This window comes from Polypterus senegalus, chromosome 4, assembly GCF_016835505.1.
Source record: "Polypterus senegalus isolate Bchr_013 chromosome 4, ASM1683550v1, whole genome shotgun sequence".
Classification (NCBI taxonomy): domain Eukaryota; kingdom Metazoa; phylum Chordata; class Cladistia; order Polypteriformes; family Polypteridae; genus Polypterus; species Polypterus senegalus.
In genome coordinates this window covers 18,483,165-18,503,827 of record NC_053157.1, presented here as the reverse complement: position 1 = coordinate 18,503,827, position 20,663 = coordinate 18,483,165, and the positions used below count along the sequence as shown (strand labels likewise).

The 20,663-nt window shown below is 39.3% G+C and overlaps 1 protein-coding gene across 3 annotated transcripts in view; it reads right to left on the bottom strand.

Moving 5' to 3' along the window:
* Window positions 1-20,663, bottom strand: part of tmem144b (transmembrane protein 144b) — a 150,837-nt gene that overhangs the window by 39,616 nt on the left and 90,558 nt on the right. Inside the window, exon 12 of one of the 3 annotated variants that reach the window (XM_039750307.1) lies at window positions 20,167-20,349. The exons of the other annotated variants lie outside the window; for them this stretch is intronic. Within the exon in view, the coding sequence (XP_039606241.1) occupies window positions 20,266-20,349 (84 nt within the window). The 3' untranslated portion in view covers window positions 20,167-20,265. Of the gene's footprint in view, window positions 1-20,166; window positions 20,350-20,663 lie in introns of those variants that run through there. 3 annotated transcript variants of the gene reach the window in all.

Sequence of the window (20,663 nt, the reverse complement as noted above, 5' to 3'; positions counted from 1 at the left end):
GGCCCGGTGACCCGCGTCCGGCAAGGGAAAACGCTGTCCAAGTTTTATTTTCATTGGAGGTTTATTGAACCGCTCTTTGTCTCATCCCTCACCTAGGACCAGTTTGCCTTGGGTGGTTCTACCAGGCATAAAGCCCCGGACAACATAGCTCCTAGGATCATTGGGACACGCAAACCCCTCCACCACGATAAGGTGACGGTTCAAGGAGGAGAGAATGTATTAATAATAAATGAAAACAACGATTCTACCCCAGATCCCGTTATGGCGATGTATAATCAACACAAAAACAAACCATAACAATAACCACACAAAGTAAAGTCCATGAAAAAACGGAAACTGATGTAATGTAAAGATGAAGGTAAATAGTCCAGAGATCCACACGTTGAAGAAGAATGTAAAGATAGTCCTACCAATAGTTCCTGAAATAGTGAAGACGGGTGCATGGTTCAAGAGCGCTCCTTTCTTTACAGGATGGCCATAAATCCACATACAGCCCTCATGTAACAGGCAGACAGTAGACAATCCAGACCCTGACCCAGAAACGATCCAGGACAAAAATGAGAAAGCACAGGTATCATAATGGAAGGTGAACAGACAGGAACTTTAGACATGAAACACAAAATACTTCTCTTCTCTTTTTGGTAAAACTAGCCCCCTTTTAAATGTCATGCCAGCCTCCTTGTACCCAACAGCCCCAGCACCCTCAGAAGATGACCAATCAGAGCCACTGCAGGGACTGCTGGGAGCTGAAGTTTCAAGCACCACTACAAGTGACATACTCAAAGTGTTTAAAATTATGAGTACAGTGAATTCCAGCTGTTACTTTAAAATTAATTCTTCAACAAGAACATGGGGACACAGTTGGAAACTTGCAAAGAGAAGATTTTGAACAAATGTTACAAAGTTTTTCTTCACACAAAGAACAATAAACACATGGAATAAATTACCAAGTTACTTCGGGAATCGTAAAATTTTAGGAACGTTTAAATCTCGACTTGATGTTATTTTGGACCATATGAGTGGATAGGATGGACGAGGTTGTTGGGCAGAAAGGCCTGTTCTCGGGCTTCGTTCAACCACTTAATTTATCCGAGTGATGTTGCTGCACTCACTTTGCCAACTTTAAAACATTTGAAAGAAATTAGTTGGTTTCCTGTAATAAAGGTTACAGGATGAACTTTTCCTGGCTGAATTACAAAAATCTAATTTAGAAAGGACTCAAATAAACGGTGGAGGATGAGACTCACCAAGCGTAAAGAAAAAAAAAGGAGCAGCATCCCACTGTTTATTTTATTTTTCAACCTCATAAATCTTTTAGTACATTTGAAATAAACTCTTCTGGGGTGCAACAAAGCCCAAAAATGATCAAAGTCTGTCCCTTCTAAAAGTGAAATAATTAGTTTTCAAGGATGGTTTACAGCAGAAGCTGTTCTTAACAGATAAGGCAGAAAGCAAAAAGCATCTAGAGAGTGGATTTCTTTGGAATGCAGAGGTGTGGAAATATATAAGGAAATCTCCGCACTGCATTCATTTACTAGAGGGAGATAGCGGAAAGCACAACATTTTTGGAGTGTAATCTCAGAATGAGATGTCAAAAGTAAAGCAACAGTCCACAGACACCATATTGGTTATGAAAGAAAAAAAAAAAAAACTGAAATAACCACAACACTGGAGTCTGCTTTTGAGCAAACCTCACTTTTTACATTGTTCAAGGAAAATCTCTTTATGAACAACTAGCTGATTACCCAGTGGCTTCGCTCACTGAGTGCAAGGGAAACAAAATAAAATGTAGTATTTATAAAATAAGTTATTAAGTAGTAAAACATTTTGATAAAAGAATTTGAAGAACATATAAGAAGCTTATAAATGATTAAACAGTAAAACATTTCCATAACAGAATTTGAATGATATATAAGAAGTGTATAAATTATTAAACAGTAAAACATTAACATTTAAGAAGTAAAGATGCATTGAGTACTACTGCAGTGGTTTTGGGTAAACTACCTGCTTGACAACTTTGCTCTACGTGCCTGTGATTTAAGAGAAAAATTATTCTGAGAAATGTGGACGCTGTCTTTCCGTGCTTAACGGGCAGAAAGTCCAAACAATTCCCAAGTCCAATACTTCACATGAAGAGGTCGGTACATATTCTTAGATGTAAACCCTCCACCTTCTTAAAAGAATTCATCACAAAAGCAACCTTAAATGTTGCGGGGTTTTAGTGACCCGAATTCACCTTAAGGGACAGTAAGTAGCCGTGCACCACAATTTACCAAGAGAGTTACGCTTCGATGGCACCGATTACACTCATTTGCAAAGATTTCCATTGTCTAAGGAGCTGACGGGGCACTTGAAGTGTCACAAACGTTGCGAAATGAGAAAACGCTGCCCGAAACTGTGAAGCTGTCGACCTGGCAGAGCAGCCCGACATTCCGCGCCTTCCAGCGTCCACTTTGTTGTCACGAACTCTCACCGCTGAAGGTGGTCTTCTACAGCTCAGCGCAGTTAAAAAGTAGAAAGACGCAAAGCTGTTTTCCTCATCTCTTCTACTATCAAGTATTGCAAATTACAAAAAAGTTAGAATGTGGCAGTTTCCGCGACAGTCACTTGGACGAATAAATAAAACTTCTCTGTCAGAACGTGCCTGATGGCGGACGGCTCAGCACTGTCCAGACAGGAGGGCTGAGAGAGGGCGACGCGGGGTGGACTTCTATGGGATAGATCGGCGTGTTTGTGTTTACTTCTTTTCAATATCAGTAAAACACAACATCACACAAACAATAACAATTCGTAAAGACAATATAAAAATGGTGTCCACAAACAAAGTGATTAGTTCCTGTATTATAATATGTTCTGTGGTCATACGCAATTTCCGTTTCAAACGCGAAAAGAATTTTATATATATATAGATTACTTTATTAAATTCATGCAAAATGTGTCAATAATGCATAAGGAAACTGAAGTTTATTGTAAGCAAAAATCTTCAATTGGGCATCAATAGTGCAAATGTCATTAAACTATGGTTACATCAGGTAGAAATTCTGTTTATTTATGAATGTATTTGTTCATTTATGTATTCATGTTTTTACTCCTGGCCAGAGGCTTGTGTAACCTTCCCCAGAAAAAAAATAAGCAATGGGCTACTGGTCCAAAAGAGGGCGTTCTCACGACTTAGTCCGCACTTAATTCTAAGAAGATTTAAGGGTTCATTAACCTGATGTGGATGATTAGGAAATGTGAGAAGAGATCAGGGAAAATTCAGGTGGAAAAAAAATGTAAAAAATCCTCTGGCTTAAGGACAAAGCAAATGATATTCTTCATAATTGAAAAGATTCATCGAAAAAAATTGGCAAAGCAAGGCAAAATGCTCAAAGGAGCAAAAAGGCACGCCAAGGTGAAAAATTTCCAAAACTAAATGCAAAAGCAAAATCAAGGAACAAGCCAGAAAATTCTGATTCAAAATTCAAAAACAAACAAACAAACTAAAAATCAGTGCAGACTGCAACTCCAAAATGTTGCTTGCAGGGTTCTCTTTCCGGCTGACTTATAAAAGCAGAAGAAGGACATCTGGGGGTCCAGTTTCTAGGATTTTCTATCCACAAAATACATGGAACTGTTGCGCATTTAAAGACATAGCAAATAATTAACACAATAAACAAAATTAATATAATTAATACCAAAACATGAGAGCTAATAATTTAAAATTGACAAAAACAGAAAACTTCCCGCACTGCAGTAGCATACAGGGGAAATGCCTCCGTGTCTGATAGCATTTTTGCCGCATGGACTTTGGACACAAGATGAAGTGTCTACATTGCCGGACCCCGTAGACAACACACAATGAAAACCTAGTTGTTTGCCAGTAGCAAACTGAGATGTGCCTTTGTGTCCTTTCATTTATTGCATCTCGATGGAAGCTCCGTTCTGTCGTTAAAATCCAACGTTATTAGCTGGGTCGTTGTTAATAGAGTCTTGACTTAAAATGTTTTGTGGTGTTTTCTTAACCAGAGAATAATTTTAGGTGTGTGTTTATAATAGCGTGTAACTTTTTCCACGTATTCATCAATGCCATTCTGTTTTGTTTCTGGCTCTCACCATTTTGAGGGTCACACGTTGCCCTTTGTCACAACAATAACAACAACAACATTTATTTATATAGCACATTTTCATACAAACAGTAGCTCAAAGTGCTTTACATAATAAAGAATAGAAAATAAAAGACACAATAAGAAAACAAAATAAATCAACATTAATTAACATCGAATAAGAGTAAGGTCCAATGGCCAGGGTGGACAGAAAAAACAAAAAAAAAAAAACTCCAGACGGCTGGAGAAAACAAATAAAATCTGTAGGGATTCCAGACCATGAGACCGCCCAGTCCCCTCTGGGAATTCTACCTAACATAAATGACAGTCCTTTTTGGATTTAGGGTTCTCACAGAAGGACTTGATGATGATGGTCACGTAGACTTCTGCCTTTTAATAAATCCATCATCGTTGGAGCATCATGAAGCTTTGAGTAGGTGGAGGTGGTGCAGGCCACCACCACACAGAAACCGGAAAAAGAAACAGAAGAGAGAGTTGGGGTCACTACGGATTTTAGAGCCACTGTGAATAGTTATTATGAAGAACTGAACAAACAGAGTATCAGGATTAAGTTAAAGTGAAGTTATAGAAAGGCCATGTTAAAGTAATGTGTTTTCAGCAGTGTTTTAAAGTGCTCTACTGTATCAGCCTGGCGAATTCCTATTGGCAGGCTATTCCAGATTTTAGGTGCATAGCAGCAGAAGGCCGCCTCACCACTTCTTTAAAGTTTTGTTCTTGGAATTCTAAGGAGACACTCATTTGAGGATCTGAGGTTACGATTTGGAATATAAGGTGTCAGACATTCCGATATATAAGATGGGGCGAGATTATTTAAGGCTTTATAAACCATAAGCAGAATTTTAAAGTCAATCCTGAATGACACAGGTAACCAGTGTAGTGACATCAAAACTGGAGAGATGTGCTCGGATTTTCGTTTCCTAGTTAGGATTCTAGCAGCTGCATTCTGCACTCATTGCAAACGATTTATGTCTTTTTTGGGTAGTCCTAAGAGGAGTGCGTTACAGTAATCTAGTTGACTGAAAACAAACGCGTGAACTAATTTCTCAGCATCTTTCTAACTTTTGCTATGTTTCTTAAGTGAAAAATTTCTTAAGTGAAAAAATGCGGTCCTAGTGATCTGATGAATATGCGATTTAAAATTCAGATTACAGTCAACAATTACCCCTAAGCTTTTTACCTTCGTCTTGACTTTTAATCCTAGTGCATCAAGTTTATTTCTGATAACCTCATTGTATCCATTATTGCTAATGTGGACGAAGTTTTCAGACCAGACAGCAGGTGAAACAATAAAGCACTTTATTATTTATTAGTTAGGTGCACAGTGAGAACAGTTTCAGAAAAGCAGACAATCAATACATAAAGGTGTCAGGGCTCTTCTGAACCCCCTCTGTTAGGTGGGGTCCAGTTTTATACCCCTAGAGTGCGTGAGTTACTATCATTATAAAATGCAACAGTCAACAAATTTATTATACACAATCCTTGTGCCCCTTACAAAACCTGATTTCTTGGCTCCTTTTGTTATGGCGTTCAGATGTAAGCTAAGGAACAAAATGATAAGGCAGCCTCATGTGTGGAAGGCATGGACCTTGAGTCCTTAGCACAAATATTTTTCTGTTAGCTAAAACAAAGCAGGCTTTCACAAGGTGTTGTGAAACTGACTTTTCAGAAAATGAATTAGTACAAGGGAACAAAGAAAACATTTGTCGTCCACACTAATCACTAAGATTTCAGTTTTCTCTTTATTTAACTTGAGAAAGTTACTATTCATCCATTCTGTCACGGTAGTCCTTTCTGTGATGCACCAGATTGCGTAACGGTAACATCAGTGCATGCGTATAAAGTTCGATTACCAAAGCCTCACATTGTCCAAGATTGGATTCATTTATGCAAACTACATACTTCATTTTGATAATTTTGGGGATAGAACTGCTCTGAGCTTACACGTTGATTTTCGGGTTACCTATTCTCTCCTTGATCTCCAGTTTTGATGTTTTTTTTTTTTCTCCCATCCTTTCTTCATAATTTCTTATTGTGACTTTTCCGGGAATCAGTATAGAGCTATAAAAACTAAGTATTCAACTCAGAAAAAAAATATAAACAAGGTACATGTTAGGTTATAAACCAACAAAACAAAATCAAAATATTTAATATCTCTTGCCTTATGTGTGCGGTCATTGTTCTTCCTATGCTTTTCTTCGGTATCCTCATGTGTCTCAACCACCCTTGGCCAGCGTTCACCTTCTTGATTGCATTTCTATAAAGCCTGCTTCTTAGACCCTGTCATTTCGGGGTGCACTGCTCACGTCCTGTCCACTTTTTGACTACCACCAGTGATACACAGGCCCCCATTACCCTCTCTGAAAACATCACGTGTATTCTTGCAAATACTTCCCGTCTTCAAAGGTGACTCTCAGTGTTCCTCCTACCCCTTCCCTTGGTATCCTTGTGTGCTTCATCTTTTCTTGCCCCGCCTTTCTGATCTTGATCTCATTTGACTTAGCAGCCAAAGCAAAACTGACCAATCAGTCCAAAGCCAAACTGACCAATCAGATTGCTCAGAGGGACCAGACACACACACCCCCACAGAGTAGTATTTTATCATACAGTAGATATTGACAACATTGGTGATGAATGTGCTCTATGAAAGGCCAGGGCCGCTTGCAAGGACAACTCCTGCCACATCGCAATTGCTGTTGGCTCTGACTCAGCAACACAAAGACTGGATTGAGCAGGTTCTGAAAAAGTTTTTATGAATCTTTACCTATTTATTTTATATTTAATGAAATTAATATTGTTTTGTAAATATCCAATTTTCCATGAGTTATTACGGTAGAAATACATTCTCTTATTATACTGAAACTTTCCTTCTTTAATACATTAGTTTGAAGGGCAGAGGAGTAGATTATAATGCAAAATCTATTGCTTGGAGGCAGCATGTCACTAGTGTGAATTTGAGGCTAATAACTCTGGCTGTTGAATCAAATGCGTTTCCAGAAATGGAGCTCAATGTGTCATTTCTGTCAAGACAGTCAAATCAGTATGTGCATATTTGCTTCCTTCAGTTTATCTCAAAACTGGCCACAAAATGCTCTCTGCATAGAGAACAAGGCCTCCGGGGAGAGTTTAGGAAGAACATTGAGGGTAATTCCAGAAAAGACCCCCAAAATTAAAAGGGGATTTCTAGTGTATCACATTTTATCATTCCTGTTCCTTCCCATTTGGCTGATCTACTTTGAATTTGTGCCTTTGGTTAAGGAGTTAACATGACATGAATTTGTCACAAAGTTCTGAAACACATTTGGATTCATCTCATTCGTGTAGTGTGGTTGTTCTATACTTACACGGTCTTTCTCTTCACTTTCTCTTGTAAACTTTATGGAAATAATGATTTGTAATTTTAGGTTTCAAGCAAAATGAATCAAAGCATCTGGATGCCATTGCTTTTTTCCTTTATGCTTATGCTTTCTTTTTTCATGACAACCTCTGGTCAAGACTTATCTACAAGCTGCATTTCCATAAAGTTGATTCATTAATTCTGCCTGCATACTGTATATATGTCATTCACAGTGGATTCCAAAAGTTCTTTAGATGCCTTCACTTTTTTCACATTTTGTTATGTTGCAACCGTATGCTTAAAATTCATTCTACTGTACAACCCACACTCAAACCGAAAACAGAAATTAAGACATTTTTGCAAATTTTACTAAAAAGAACTGAAATATCACATTGACACAAGTATTCCAGCCCTTTGCTATGACACGCTTTTCCACAAACATGGTGTTTGTTCTGGACAAACTTTAAGTAGCAAAAAAGTATTGCTTGGGTTAAGATTGGGTAGGCCGTTACTCCCAATCATACCCTTCCAGGTTTCACTGTTGTTACCCACATGACCATTAAAGTGTCCCAGTAGAATAATAGAGCCCCAAGTGGGAGCACCTTCCAGCACACCCCTCAAATTTTCCAATAAGGCCGAATATTCTGACTCAACTGTCAGTGCATAAGAGTCAGAACATGCAAAGGCGCAGAAAGGTGACCCACTTGTCCATCACAGACAATATACAATTGCCAAGTCAGATGGCTATAAGTAAGCCCACACCCTTCTAATGCTTCCCACCCTTGGTAACTCCAGAGTGGAATAGAGCTTAGCCTCACTCCAGGAGTTTGGTTCCAGAATGTTTGATGTTCATTAAGATGAGCCAGACTATAGCTACATGGTACCTTTCTACAAGTTCAGGTTCTTTCCCTGCCAGAGAAGTGACATTCTATGTCCCCAGAGTCCACCAAAGAACCTACTATTGTTATCCAAGCCAGAATTCACCAGAACCTTACGGCTGCTCCTACATGTGGTGGATCCACTTAAGGATGGACCCATGTTGCTCCATCGGGCTGTATCCAGCCAGTTCCCATGGGTAAAGGCCTAATCTCCAGGCACTTATAATAATAATAATAATAATTAATTGATGGCAAACATCCACCACCCTTCCCTAGGCCTTGTTCCAAGGAAGGTAAGCAGTTTCCGTTTTCTTGGTGAGGTTACTGAGTCCTTGCTTTGACTTTCAATAGATGTCAATAAGAGCCTTATTTAGGTGACTTAACTTAACTTTTGACTCCAGCGTAAACTCCTCTCAGGAGGAAAGCCCAAATCACCTCAAAGACTGTTAAAACATGGCCTGAAGGAACAAGTGTGAAGCTTCAGGATTGCTTTGAAAGGACTATCTGGGACATTTTCAAGGATCAGGACTTGGAAGTCTACACATCGACAGTACTGTGCTACATTATAAACTGTGTTGACAATGTCCCTGTCAGCAAATATATTTGTGTCTACCCCAACCAGAAGCCCTGAATGACAAAGGAGGTCAGATCTCTCCTCAAGCACCACAACACAGCCTTCAGATCTGCCAGCAAAACCTTTTACACAGCACGGCCAGAGACAACCCAAAGAGAGCCTTCACAGAGGCTAAAATGGCCTACAAAGGGAAGACTGAGGACCACTTTGCCAACAGTGACCCACGGCGACTTTGGCAAGGCATCCAGCACATCACCAATCAGAATACCAGTAACCACATGGCTGTTGATGCGGACATCTCGATGGCAGAGGAACTGAATTATTTCTTGGCTTGTTTTGAGCTGGAAACAGCAGAGATTGTCACATCTAAGCCCCAGCAGATAGGTCTCAGCAGTCTCACCTCACCCACAATAACCCTCTTTAACAAGACCTTCACAGTGCACGAGCAGGAGGCGGGTGCTCAGAGCGGTAAATTCGAGAAAGGCTGCCAGTCCAGATCTTCAATCACTCCCTGTCTAAGTCTATCATTCCATCTCACCTGAAGTCTTCCGATCACTTCGCTGCCAAAAAAGCCTGTCATCAGCAGTCTCAATGACTACCGTCCAGTGGCATTCAATCCAGTTATTATGAAGTGTTTCAAACAACTGGTCCTAAGACAAATCAAAGCTAGCCTCCCAGTGACTTTGGATCCACACCAGTGTGCTTATAGAGCAAACAGGTCCACAGAAGATGCCATCTCCACTGCCTTCCATGCTGCAGTTTCCCGTCTGGAACAGCAGGGGAGCTTTGTGAGGATGCTCATCATAGATTTCAGCTTGGCTTTTAACACAGTTATCCTGGATAGATTGGTCACAAAACTTGCTGGCTTAAGATTTTCACAATCTGTCTGCCACTGTATCAAAGAGTTTCTGATTAAACATGTACAGATGGTTAGATTATGCCCCTACTTCTCCTCCATCCTGACACTCAACACTGGCATTCCACAAGGCCATGTGCTGAGCCTGCTTCTACATGCATTCTATACCTATGACTGTGTACCCTCTCATTTCACCAACACCATCCCACATTAAGTTCTAGGATGACACGACTGTGATTGAACTCATCTCAGGAGGAGACAAGACAGCCAATAGGGATGAGATCAAAAAACTGACTGCATGGTACAATGAGAACAACCTGACCCTGAACTTTACCAAAACAAAACAACTTACTGTATAAGAGACGTCCACAAACCACAACCCAATATATATATCAATGGAGATTGTGTAGAAAGAATTCTTGCCTTCAAGTTTCTGGGTAAATACATTGCAGATCTCTCCTGGTCCATAAACACCACAGTGACAGTCAAGAAGGCACAGCAGAGACTCCGCATCCTGAGGATCCTAAGGAAAAACAATCTGAAGGAGAAGCTCCTGGTGTCCTTCTACCAATGCTCCACTGAGAGTGTGCTGCCATACTACATTTCTATGTGGCATGCCAGCAGCTCATTAGCATACAAAAGAGCCCTTCAGAAGATCATAAACTTTGCCCAGAAAACATCATGAAAGACCCTTCCCAGACTGGACATCACCTGTTTGAGTTGCTGCCCTCTGGTAGGTGGTCCAGGTCAATTCAATTGCAGACAAACAGATTTAAGAACATTTTCTACCCCAGAACCATATGAGAACTGAATACTACTAAACGCTTATAATAATTGACAATGAACAATCTAACAACAGTCACTCTTGTTTACATTCTTTGAACTTTATATTATTTATCTTTTTCTATTATTGCACTCAATTCATATGTGCATTATACCAAAGTGCAATATTTAGTTCTAATTCTATTGAAATGTGTTATAATTTAATTATGATGATTATATGTGAACACACCTTTAGGATTGCTGCAATTTCATTGTATTAAGTGCAATGAAAATAAAAGGAATCTGAATCTGAAACCGTACATGGGGCAATTACCCGGGACAGCTCCCAGGATCACTGGGACAAACAAACCCCTCCACTGCAGTAAGGTGGTGATTCACAGAGGTGGTATCTATCTTGAATCAAACCTGAATCCTGAATATTTGAAAGGATAGCTATTTAACCTGTCCTAACAGAGATGGTGACATTATACAGTAATCGTAATTTCCCAATACAGCCCAATGAACGTATAAATTAAAATTAGATCCCTGAAATAAAACAAACAGCCTAAAATAATTTCAAAATTGAATAATAACTGAAGTATAACAATTATCTTTAATTACCTATAATTCCTCTTTACTGCATCCTAGTCTCCGGATGGATGCAAAGAACGCAATCTTATTATCCAATTGTTATGAGACAGGGTCTCCAGGAAAGACTGTGAGTTAAAGAATAGGACTGAGAGATAACAACGCAAAACAAGAATCACAGTCTGGCAAGGCAAGGTCAAAACTGGAAGATCAACAAGATGCATGAGCAGTACTGAGGAGGAAACCATAAATCAAAGTCAAAAGACAAACCCGTATAAGACCTAGCTAGCACTTGCCCTGCTTGATAAGTAAACTAACAACAGCTAAGGTACTTGAGTTTTATCTAAATGAGGGTAACGCTACATGATGTCATCTACATTTTTATAGCAGAACTTTCATAAATGTCACTGATGCACCGATTGTGGGAACGTGACATGGCTCTACGTGGCTTAAACAGCACGATAACAAAATAATAAAACTAAATCCCATAATGTCCTTAAAAGACAATGTGTAATTCTGCACTAATCAATGCATGGGAAGAGATTCCAAAAGACCAACTGTGGAGAATTTTTTTGTAGCATGCCAGATACAAAGGAGACAACTAATTAGTCAAGTCACAGTTGGGGGCGAACAACGGTGGACAATATTTGCAGAGTTTTAACATAAGATTTAATGTAAGCCCATCTGAGAGATGCTTATAATTTTAACTAAATTCACAATGCAGTCAGAGCTGTTGATCTTTTAATTTTATTTGTACCTCCTATGCTGTGCTAATTTAGGTATTATTATTATGCTGGACAATGATGACTTTGTTTCCCAAATACTTTTGTGTAAATCTGATGGATTTTGGCCTATTAATCACAAAAATCACCTTTACATTTTTTTCTCATGTACTATTTTATTGCCATCTCTTATTGTTCTGGTTTTCTATCATATTTTTTAAAAATATGCAGTAAAACAACTACAACTGGAACATCCAATGTGAACTGTAAGGCATATGAGGACATGAGGGCAACCATTAAGAAGAATAATAGGGAGCCTAAAAGGTAGTTAGAGAGGAATATAGCAGGTAAGGTGAAAGATGACCCAACAAGATTCTTTCAGTATTTTAGTAGTAAAAGAACAGTCAAGGAGGAGGTGAAGGGCATCAGGAATAGCAATGGCGAATAAAATAATACAGACAATGATATAGCAGATGTTCTAAACTCACATTTTTCTGAGGTCTTCACAAGTGAGGAAGTAGATAACCTCCCAGTGGTAAAAAGAACTACTAAGAAGGTACTGAGCAATTTCAAAATTGTAGAGGGAGAAGTGCTGCTTAGATTAAATAGGCTGAAATCAAACAAATCACCAGGACCAGAAAATACTTATCCTTGAGTGCTAAACACTAGAATTACCAGAGCGAATGAAAAAACTTGTAAATCTGGCCCACCTTAAATCCCTTCGCACCTCTCAGTCAGCATCTTTTGTCTTCTAAATATGTTGATAAGCCCACTCTGCAAGCAGCCTGCTATCCCATCCCACCCCACCACCTCAGAACAGCCACAAAGTTCTACCAGTTCCTGCCTTGATTATCTAAGAGTGAGCTACCCAGAACCGTATGGGGAAATAATTTGATGTGCGTTTTGTGTGTACAACAATCTGTGTAAACACATCGTTAAAACAGAAACGTTTTTCATGTTTTAGTAATAAATAACAAAATGTAGACATGAACTGTATAAGGTGTGAAGGCTGATGGCCAAATATCAAATAAACACTTTCACGAAAGGTGCAAGTACAACAGCTTCCGTTGCTGTAGTGGTAAGATCCGCGGATTTATAATCCAGAAGTCGTGAGCTCGAAACCAGCTCCCTGGAAAATTTACTGTTTTGAGCAGTGAGCTGCTCTTATTGTTAATATTATACAAAAAAAAAACATACCTTTGATTTGTGTCTGTTAACACTAGAATTACCAGAGCCTACGAAAAAACTCGTAATTCCGTCCCACCTTAAACTGCTTCTTAAATCCCTTCACACCTCTCCGCCAGCGCCCTTTGTCTTCTAAATGTGCTGATAAAGAGAAGCCGGCTATTCCATCCCCCCACCAATTTAGAACGTGCACGAACTTCTCTCAGCTCATGCCTTGATTGAGTATCTGGGAGTGAAGTGGAGTTTTAGAGTGAAATAATAGATCGTTGTTTGGAACACACGCATTTCATGTCTGTTCCGTTTCTACAGTAATCTGTGTCAACACATTGTTAAAACAGAAACTTTTTTATATTCTAGTAGTAGATGACAAAATGTAGGCATAAACTATATAATGTATGAAGCCTGAAGTCCAAATAGCAAAGAAACATTTTCACAAGAATAACACAATTGCACTTTTATTCAAACATATAACTGCAGAAAGAAAAAGCCGCCTTAACATGCGACATTGACACCAGTTTACTATAACTGACTCCGTGGTTCAATAGATACAGCCCCGCTTGAATCAAGGGTCACGGGTTCGATCCTGCTCCCCTCCATTTTGAGAAGTAAACTGTTCTTAGTCTTACTGTTTTAGAATAAAAACATACATTTGATTTCAGTCTGTAACAGCCGGTGCAATTTATGATCTTTGTAAAGGTTAGCTTTTTTTTTTATTCACTTTTCACTCTCTCAGTCGCGTTCAGAATCAATCCATACAACCCCATCTGACACGGCTGTTTTCACTAAAGACGCGCTATAGCTCTGCAGTGTACCACGATGCATACTAACGCCCCCCCCACCCCGGTTCTGACACACAAACGCTGGCGAAGCTGCCTTCTTCGTATCTCACCGTCACTTGCTTTTCTTTTTATTCAGTTTTATTGAGTGTTCCTGCCAGTCCCGCATGTTGCTGTATGCTTTTTCTTTTGCATCCCAGGACATGCAGAAGAAAGAATGGTAAAGACCAACTTCGGCGCTATATGCAATCATCAGACACTCCCCATCTGCCCGTGTCGTTCAAACACAGGAACATATATTGGTGTAAAAGTATAACAAAAGTGCACTTTTATTCAAGTGCACTTTTTCCATCGCCTTTTCCTGTAAGAAGCAGTGTACACACTTCTCTCTATGCTGTGGTTTCTATTACACACCTGAAAGAAAGAGACAATACATATGAACATATCCAGCATACAGCAACATGCGGGACTGGCAGGAACACTCAATAAAACTGAATAAAAAGAAAATCAAGTGACGGTGAGATACGAAGAAGGCAGCTTCGCCAGCGCCTGTGTGTCAGAACCGGTGGGGGCGTTAGTATGCATCGTGGTACAGCACAGAGCTATAGCGCCTGTATTCTGTTTCTTTTGTACTCCAGGGCACGCAGAGGAGAGAATAGTAAAGAGCAGTAAGTTCGGCGCTATATGCAATCATCAGACACTCCCCATCTGCCCGTTGTTTTGTTATACTTTTCAATACTTTTTATACTGCTCAAACGGGCATGCTCAAAAAATACACGTGTAATGCCACGAAAAGTGCACGCAGACACTTCATTTCAAACAAAACAAGTGCACTTTTATTCAAAACTACCTGTATAACCAAGAAAAAGAAAGCAAGATACAGTAGGCGATTGATACGACATCTTGCATGGTGCAATGCTAAGAAGTGAAGATTTTCATTCCGTGCTATATAAAATCATCACATTCAAATATTAACAGTTCCACACACCCAAGGACCGTCCTTCCTACATTTACGACACGTGTACTTGTTGCCGTGTACACACCTCTCTGTGCTATGGTTTCTATTACACTGAATGAGCACCTGACACTGTACTTTCTTCCCTGGGGGAAGGTCCCGCATCAGAGAATTTCCAGTTCCTGCATAAATTCATCTGACGCTGTTCGTTTTCAAATAATATTGCATTAGTGCGATTATATTTTCACATATATTGTCTTTCTTTCAGGTGTGTAATAGAAACCACAGCATAGAGAGAAGTGTGTACACTGCTTCTTACAGGAAAAGCGATGGAAAAAGTGCACTTGAATAAAAGTGCACTTTTGTTATACTTTTACACCAATATATGTTCCTGTGTTTGAACGACACGGGCAGATGGGGAGTGTCTGATGATTGCATATAGCGCCGAAGTTTGGTCTTTACCATTCTTTCTTCTGCATGTCCTGGGTGCAAAAGAAAAAGCATACAGCAACATGCGGGACTGGCAGAAACACTCAATAAAACTGAATAAAAAGAAAAGCAAGTGACGGTGAGATACGAAGAAGGCAGCTTCGCCAGCGCTTGTGTGTCAGAACCGGGGGGGGGCGTTAGTATGCATCGTGGTACACTGCAGAGCTATAGCGTCTTTAGTGAAAACAGCCGTGTCAGATGGGGTTGTATGGATTGATTCTGAACGCGACTGAGAGAGTGAAAAGTGAATAAAAAAAAAAAAGCTAACCTTTACAAAGATCATAAATTGCACCGGCTGTTACAGACTGAAATCAAATGTATGTTTTATTCTAAAACAGTAAGACTAAGAACAGTTTACTTCTCAAAAGGAGGGGCAGGATCGAACCCGTGACCCCCTGATTCCCAAGCGGGGGCTGTATCTATTGAACCACGGAGTCAGTTATAGTAAACTGGTGTCAATGTCGCATGTTAAGGCGGCTTTTTCTTTCTGCAGTTATATGTTTGAATAAAAGTGCAATTGTGTTATTCTTGTGAAAATGTTTCTTTGCTATTTGGACTTCAAGCTTCATACATTATATAGTTTATGCCTACATTTTGTCATCTACTACTAGAATATAAAAAAAGTTTCTGTTTTAACAATGTGTTGACACAGATTACTGTAGAAACGGAACAGACATGAAATGCGTGTGTTCCAAACAACGATCTATTATTCCACTCTAAAACTCCACTTCACTCCCAGATACTCAATCAAGGCATGAGCCGAGAGAAGTTCGTACACGTTCTAAATTGGTGGGGGGATGGAATAGCCGGCTTCTCTTTATCAGCACATTTAGAAGACAAAGGGCGCTGGCGGAGAGGTGTGAAGGGATTTAAGAAGCAGTTTAAGGTGGGACGGAATTACGAGTTTTTTCGTAGGCTCTGGTAATTCTAGTGTTAAACAGCCGGTGTAAATTTATAATACTTGTAAAAATGAGAGTTTTTTTTTTTCCACTTTTATTCTCTCAGTCACAATCCCGATACAACACCCACCCCCAGTCCCAGATCTGACGCGGTTACTTTTTATCTGAAACTGGGAATAACTGTAGATGTGAGTGGGTGTTTTGAGACAATGGAACTGGAAATTCTCTGATCTGGATGGATAAAAGCTGACACACAAACGCTGGTGAATCTGCCTGCTTTGTATCTCACCGTTACTTACATTTTTTTTTTATTCAGTTTTATTGAGTGTTCCTGCTCACACTGAATTAGTATGCACCTTATGGTCCATGATGTCAAAGCCGCACTGCCAAAAAACAGAGACATAGGTAATATATGATATTTGGAATAACTCATTTTATGACCGGTATAGTACATTTCGGAAAACATTGTGGCACGGATGCAACATTATTCATATTATTCATATTTATTCGCATAACATCTTGCGCTTGTAATCAGTGACCACATTTTTTTTTTTAGATCTTGCCAGTGTTCACTTTTGGGTGCACTGGGGTTGTTTCTTTTGTACGCCAGGACATGCAGAGGAAAGAATAGTACAGAGAGGTCAGTTCAGCGCTATATACTGTACAATCATCAAATTTAAATGTTAACAGTTCCCACACACCCAACGACTGTCCTTTCTACATTTACGACATGTGTACCTGTTGCAATGTGCACACTTCTCTCTGAGCTATGGTTACTATTATACTGAAAGGGCTGGGGAAGTGGCGGTCTTGGATGTTGCATCCTCTTTTGCTTTATCCATCGCCTTTTCTTGTAAGAAGTGATGACGAAGCTCCTCTGCAAGGTGAGCCATGTACACTCTACTTTTCTCAGATTACGTAATAGAAAGAAGTAGAACGACACCACTGGCATTGGCTGCATGGCAACCTGCTGGTACTTGTGAACAACTGGGCTAGAATCCCGATATTGAGAGGACGGGCCTGTGTGTTTCCTAGTAAAGAAATAATAAGAAAAATTTTAAAGTGCAAAAAGGAGCTGCTAAAGCGTAAAAATCTCAAAACAAAAATCCAAGAGCAGAATCCAATAAACAGTGGTAAAACAGAATGAAAAACTATATTCACTATAAACTTCTTCCAAAGTGAATGCACCACTCCTGAGCTCCCATTTCTCCTGAGTTAAATCACCAGAGAGAAATCTCAAGAGCGGTGACGTCAGAGTGGCCCTGCCTCTTAGGGAATCACCCACAGAGCACATAGATTGTCACTACAAGGTGACAGTACACAATGGTGCAAAAATACATAAAATGAATGCAAAATTAACAAAATACAAAAATTCGGCCTGATATATAATAGTAGCCTCTAATGTTTCTGTCGCCCCCAAAACATGTGTCAGCACCCACAGTCATGTTAATCTTTATGCTGAATGCTTTCATACCCTAAAGCACGGGTGTCTATCTCCGGTCCTGGATGGCCGCAGTGTCTGCAGGTTTTCGATCTAAACATCTTCTTCATTAGTTTTGCTGCTAATTAACTTCTTTTGCCTTAGTTTTAATTAACTTGACTCAGGTCCCTTCATTTGTCTATTTTTCCTTAATTAGCAGCAAAAATAATGAAACACAAAACAAGCCACAACATGATCAGCTCACCTGTGCTCATCACACAATATCTGCAAATAAAGAAAGGTGAAGGTCTCTCAGGTCACCAAACCATTTTGACGATGTTCTTAGGAAAAACAGAAAATTGCGCCAGCTTGCAAAGAAACAACTTCAGTCTTTGTTGGTTGATGGAAACACTCTTAACTTAAATTACTATCCTTCACACATTGACTGCTGGACCATTTATTATCAGGACGCTGCAATATTGGTCTATGCATATATGATAAACAATGAACTCTATCAAAACTCATAAAAAAATGTGTTAGAAAGCAAAGGTTTAATTATCAACAGTAACCCTGTCAAAAATGTTAAGAAACTGTTAATTACTTGATTTTGACCAGCAACATGACTAAAGGTCTCCATCTGAATAAGATGCCTAGAAGTATGGCACCATGCAAACATGTGCCAAAAATATAATGCGTTTCTTTGTGCTTGCTGCACACAACACATTTAGCAGTTGGTGACTATTTGTGCTCAGTGGGCGGCAGACTCTCCATGTTGCGCTGTCCTGACTGATGTGACAAGTCGGATGTTTTGTGATGAAGAAACGCCTCTGGGGCAGCAACAGTACCAGAGCCTACAGGTTCCACAACACCCAAATGATTGTTATGCTCTTGATCACTGTCATTATCATTAAAATATTCATCTTGCAAAAAATTCTACTGGTTTCAAAATATTAGCAGCTTAGTACCCTTTTTGTGATGAAATAACTAAGGACCGTCTATTTAAAGCACTATTTTCTGCAAGCTGTTGCGTCTAAAAAAAAAAAAATCAATGGCTGTCTATCCACTAGATGGCAGCACTATAGCAGAAAAATTAGAGATGGCAACAAAGAGATGGCTGCGTACTGAGATATGAGTTCATAACAGTATTTCTTTACATTTATATAGCACTTGTCTCACTAGTCAGTGAGTGGGGAGCCACTTCAACCACAACTTATGTAGCACCAACCTGAATGATGCGATGGCAGCCATTTGTACACCAATCCGCTCACCACACATTAGCTGTGAGGTGGTGAAGTGGTGAGAGAGATGATTAGGGGGACAGAATGACCAGGCCATGCTGCACAATTTAGCCTGGACATTGGGTGCATCCTACTCTTTATGAAGGATGCCCAGAGATCTTTTATGACCACAGAAAGTTGGGACCTCGATTTTACATCTCACCTGAAGGATGGTGCCATTTTACAGCACTGTGTTCCCATCAGTACAATTGGACATTGGGATCCACACTCAGACCACAGGGTAAGTGCCCCCTACTGGCCTGACCAACACCTCTTCCAGCAGCAACTCAAGCTTTTTCTAGATGGTCTGCCATCCAAGTACTGGCCAGGCCCAAACATATTTAACCGCAGGTGGATGACCTTTTCTGAAGTGCCCAACGAGACACGTCACGTTTAAACTGTTAAAGGTGCTCAAAACTATAATAAATAACATTTCAAGCTGCAGAGAGCATATGAAACCAAATAATTAAATTAAAAAGAACACACACACACAGTAAAAACTATTTTTTTTATTTTGTAAGAATTCTTTTAATTTTTCAGTTTCGGTCGCTGACATCATACAAAGTTAAAGTGCAGTCATTTAATTTGCTTGTTATGCTATAAATGTTTCAAGGCTCATGAGATGTACTTAAGGACTGAATCATTTGTTATACCAACATCGCTAGAGATTCTCCAACAATTCGTAAAGTGAAAAACTAAAACGCCTGGTAATGGTTTACTATTTAACATCACACGTCTTTCCATTGAAAGGTAAATCGCCTTCCACTAAAAAGTGGAAATAAAGCACAATATAGCTCAAGAAAGCCATTTTCAAGTCATTTATTTCTAATATCAGAACATTTGTATTATTCTTGCTATATACAGCAGTTTTCCAAAAAAAAAAGAATGCATTTTCTATTGTGCTTTTTTTGCAACTTTCCTTTTCAAAGCTACAGCTAATGCCAAGATAAAATAACAGGTGACCAATGCTTAATACCTGCTACACTGTAGCCTTAAACACCATTTTAATGTAAAATATGGCAGAAAACTGTAAACCACACTGCTTAGAGGAATGTCTTCTGTGAAGGCGTCAAGGGATTTAAACAATTAATTTTAGTCTGTGGATTTAACGCATTATATATGTGCACAAGTATTACAGTTTAAATAAAGATACAACTTTTGCAGCTCAGTGATATCGCCTTCATGTAAACATAACAGTGTTTTAGACATAAAGCGCTGATATTTTTTTCTAATCCCTTTATCCAATTAGACTCCACAGATAAAAAGGATAAAAAGTGAATATTATTTCAAAATTTAATGAAGCATGAATTAGCTATTTTAATCTTCTAAACCCTTTTGCTTTGGCTTTTAAAAACTGAATTATAACTGAGCTGATTTACAGACAACAGGGGGGGAAGAAAAAGGATTGTGGTGTGTGCTGCCATCTGAAGGCGAAGTGAGGAGCTTAGAGCTTTGAAAATGCAGTGGTTAGGGCACCAGCCAACACAATGCAGAAGGCTACAATCAAAATGAAGTAGTTTCGGATGCCCTACAAAGAAAGGAAAACAAAATGTTTGTAACATCTATGCAAGAAAATGGCTTACATATTCAATAGTAGTAAATAAGAAAAGGCATTCATTATATGCAGTACATAAAAATAGCTCTGAGGTTGTAATTAAAAAGCTAAAGACAGACAAAGAGGGAAGGCGCTATATGATATGCTAATACAGGGGTTCTCAAACACAGTCCTGGGGACCCCCTGTGGCTGCAGGTTTTTGTTCCAACCCCATTTCCAATTAGTGACAACACCTGATAGCACTGATCTCGATTAATTAGCTGGTATTTTTTTTCTCTTATTCTACA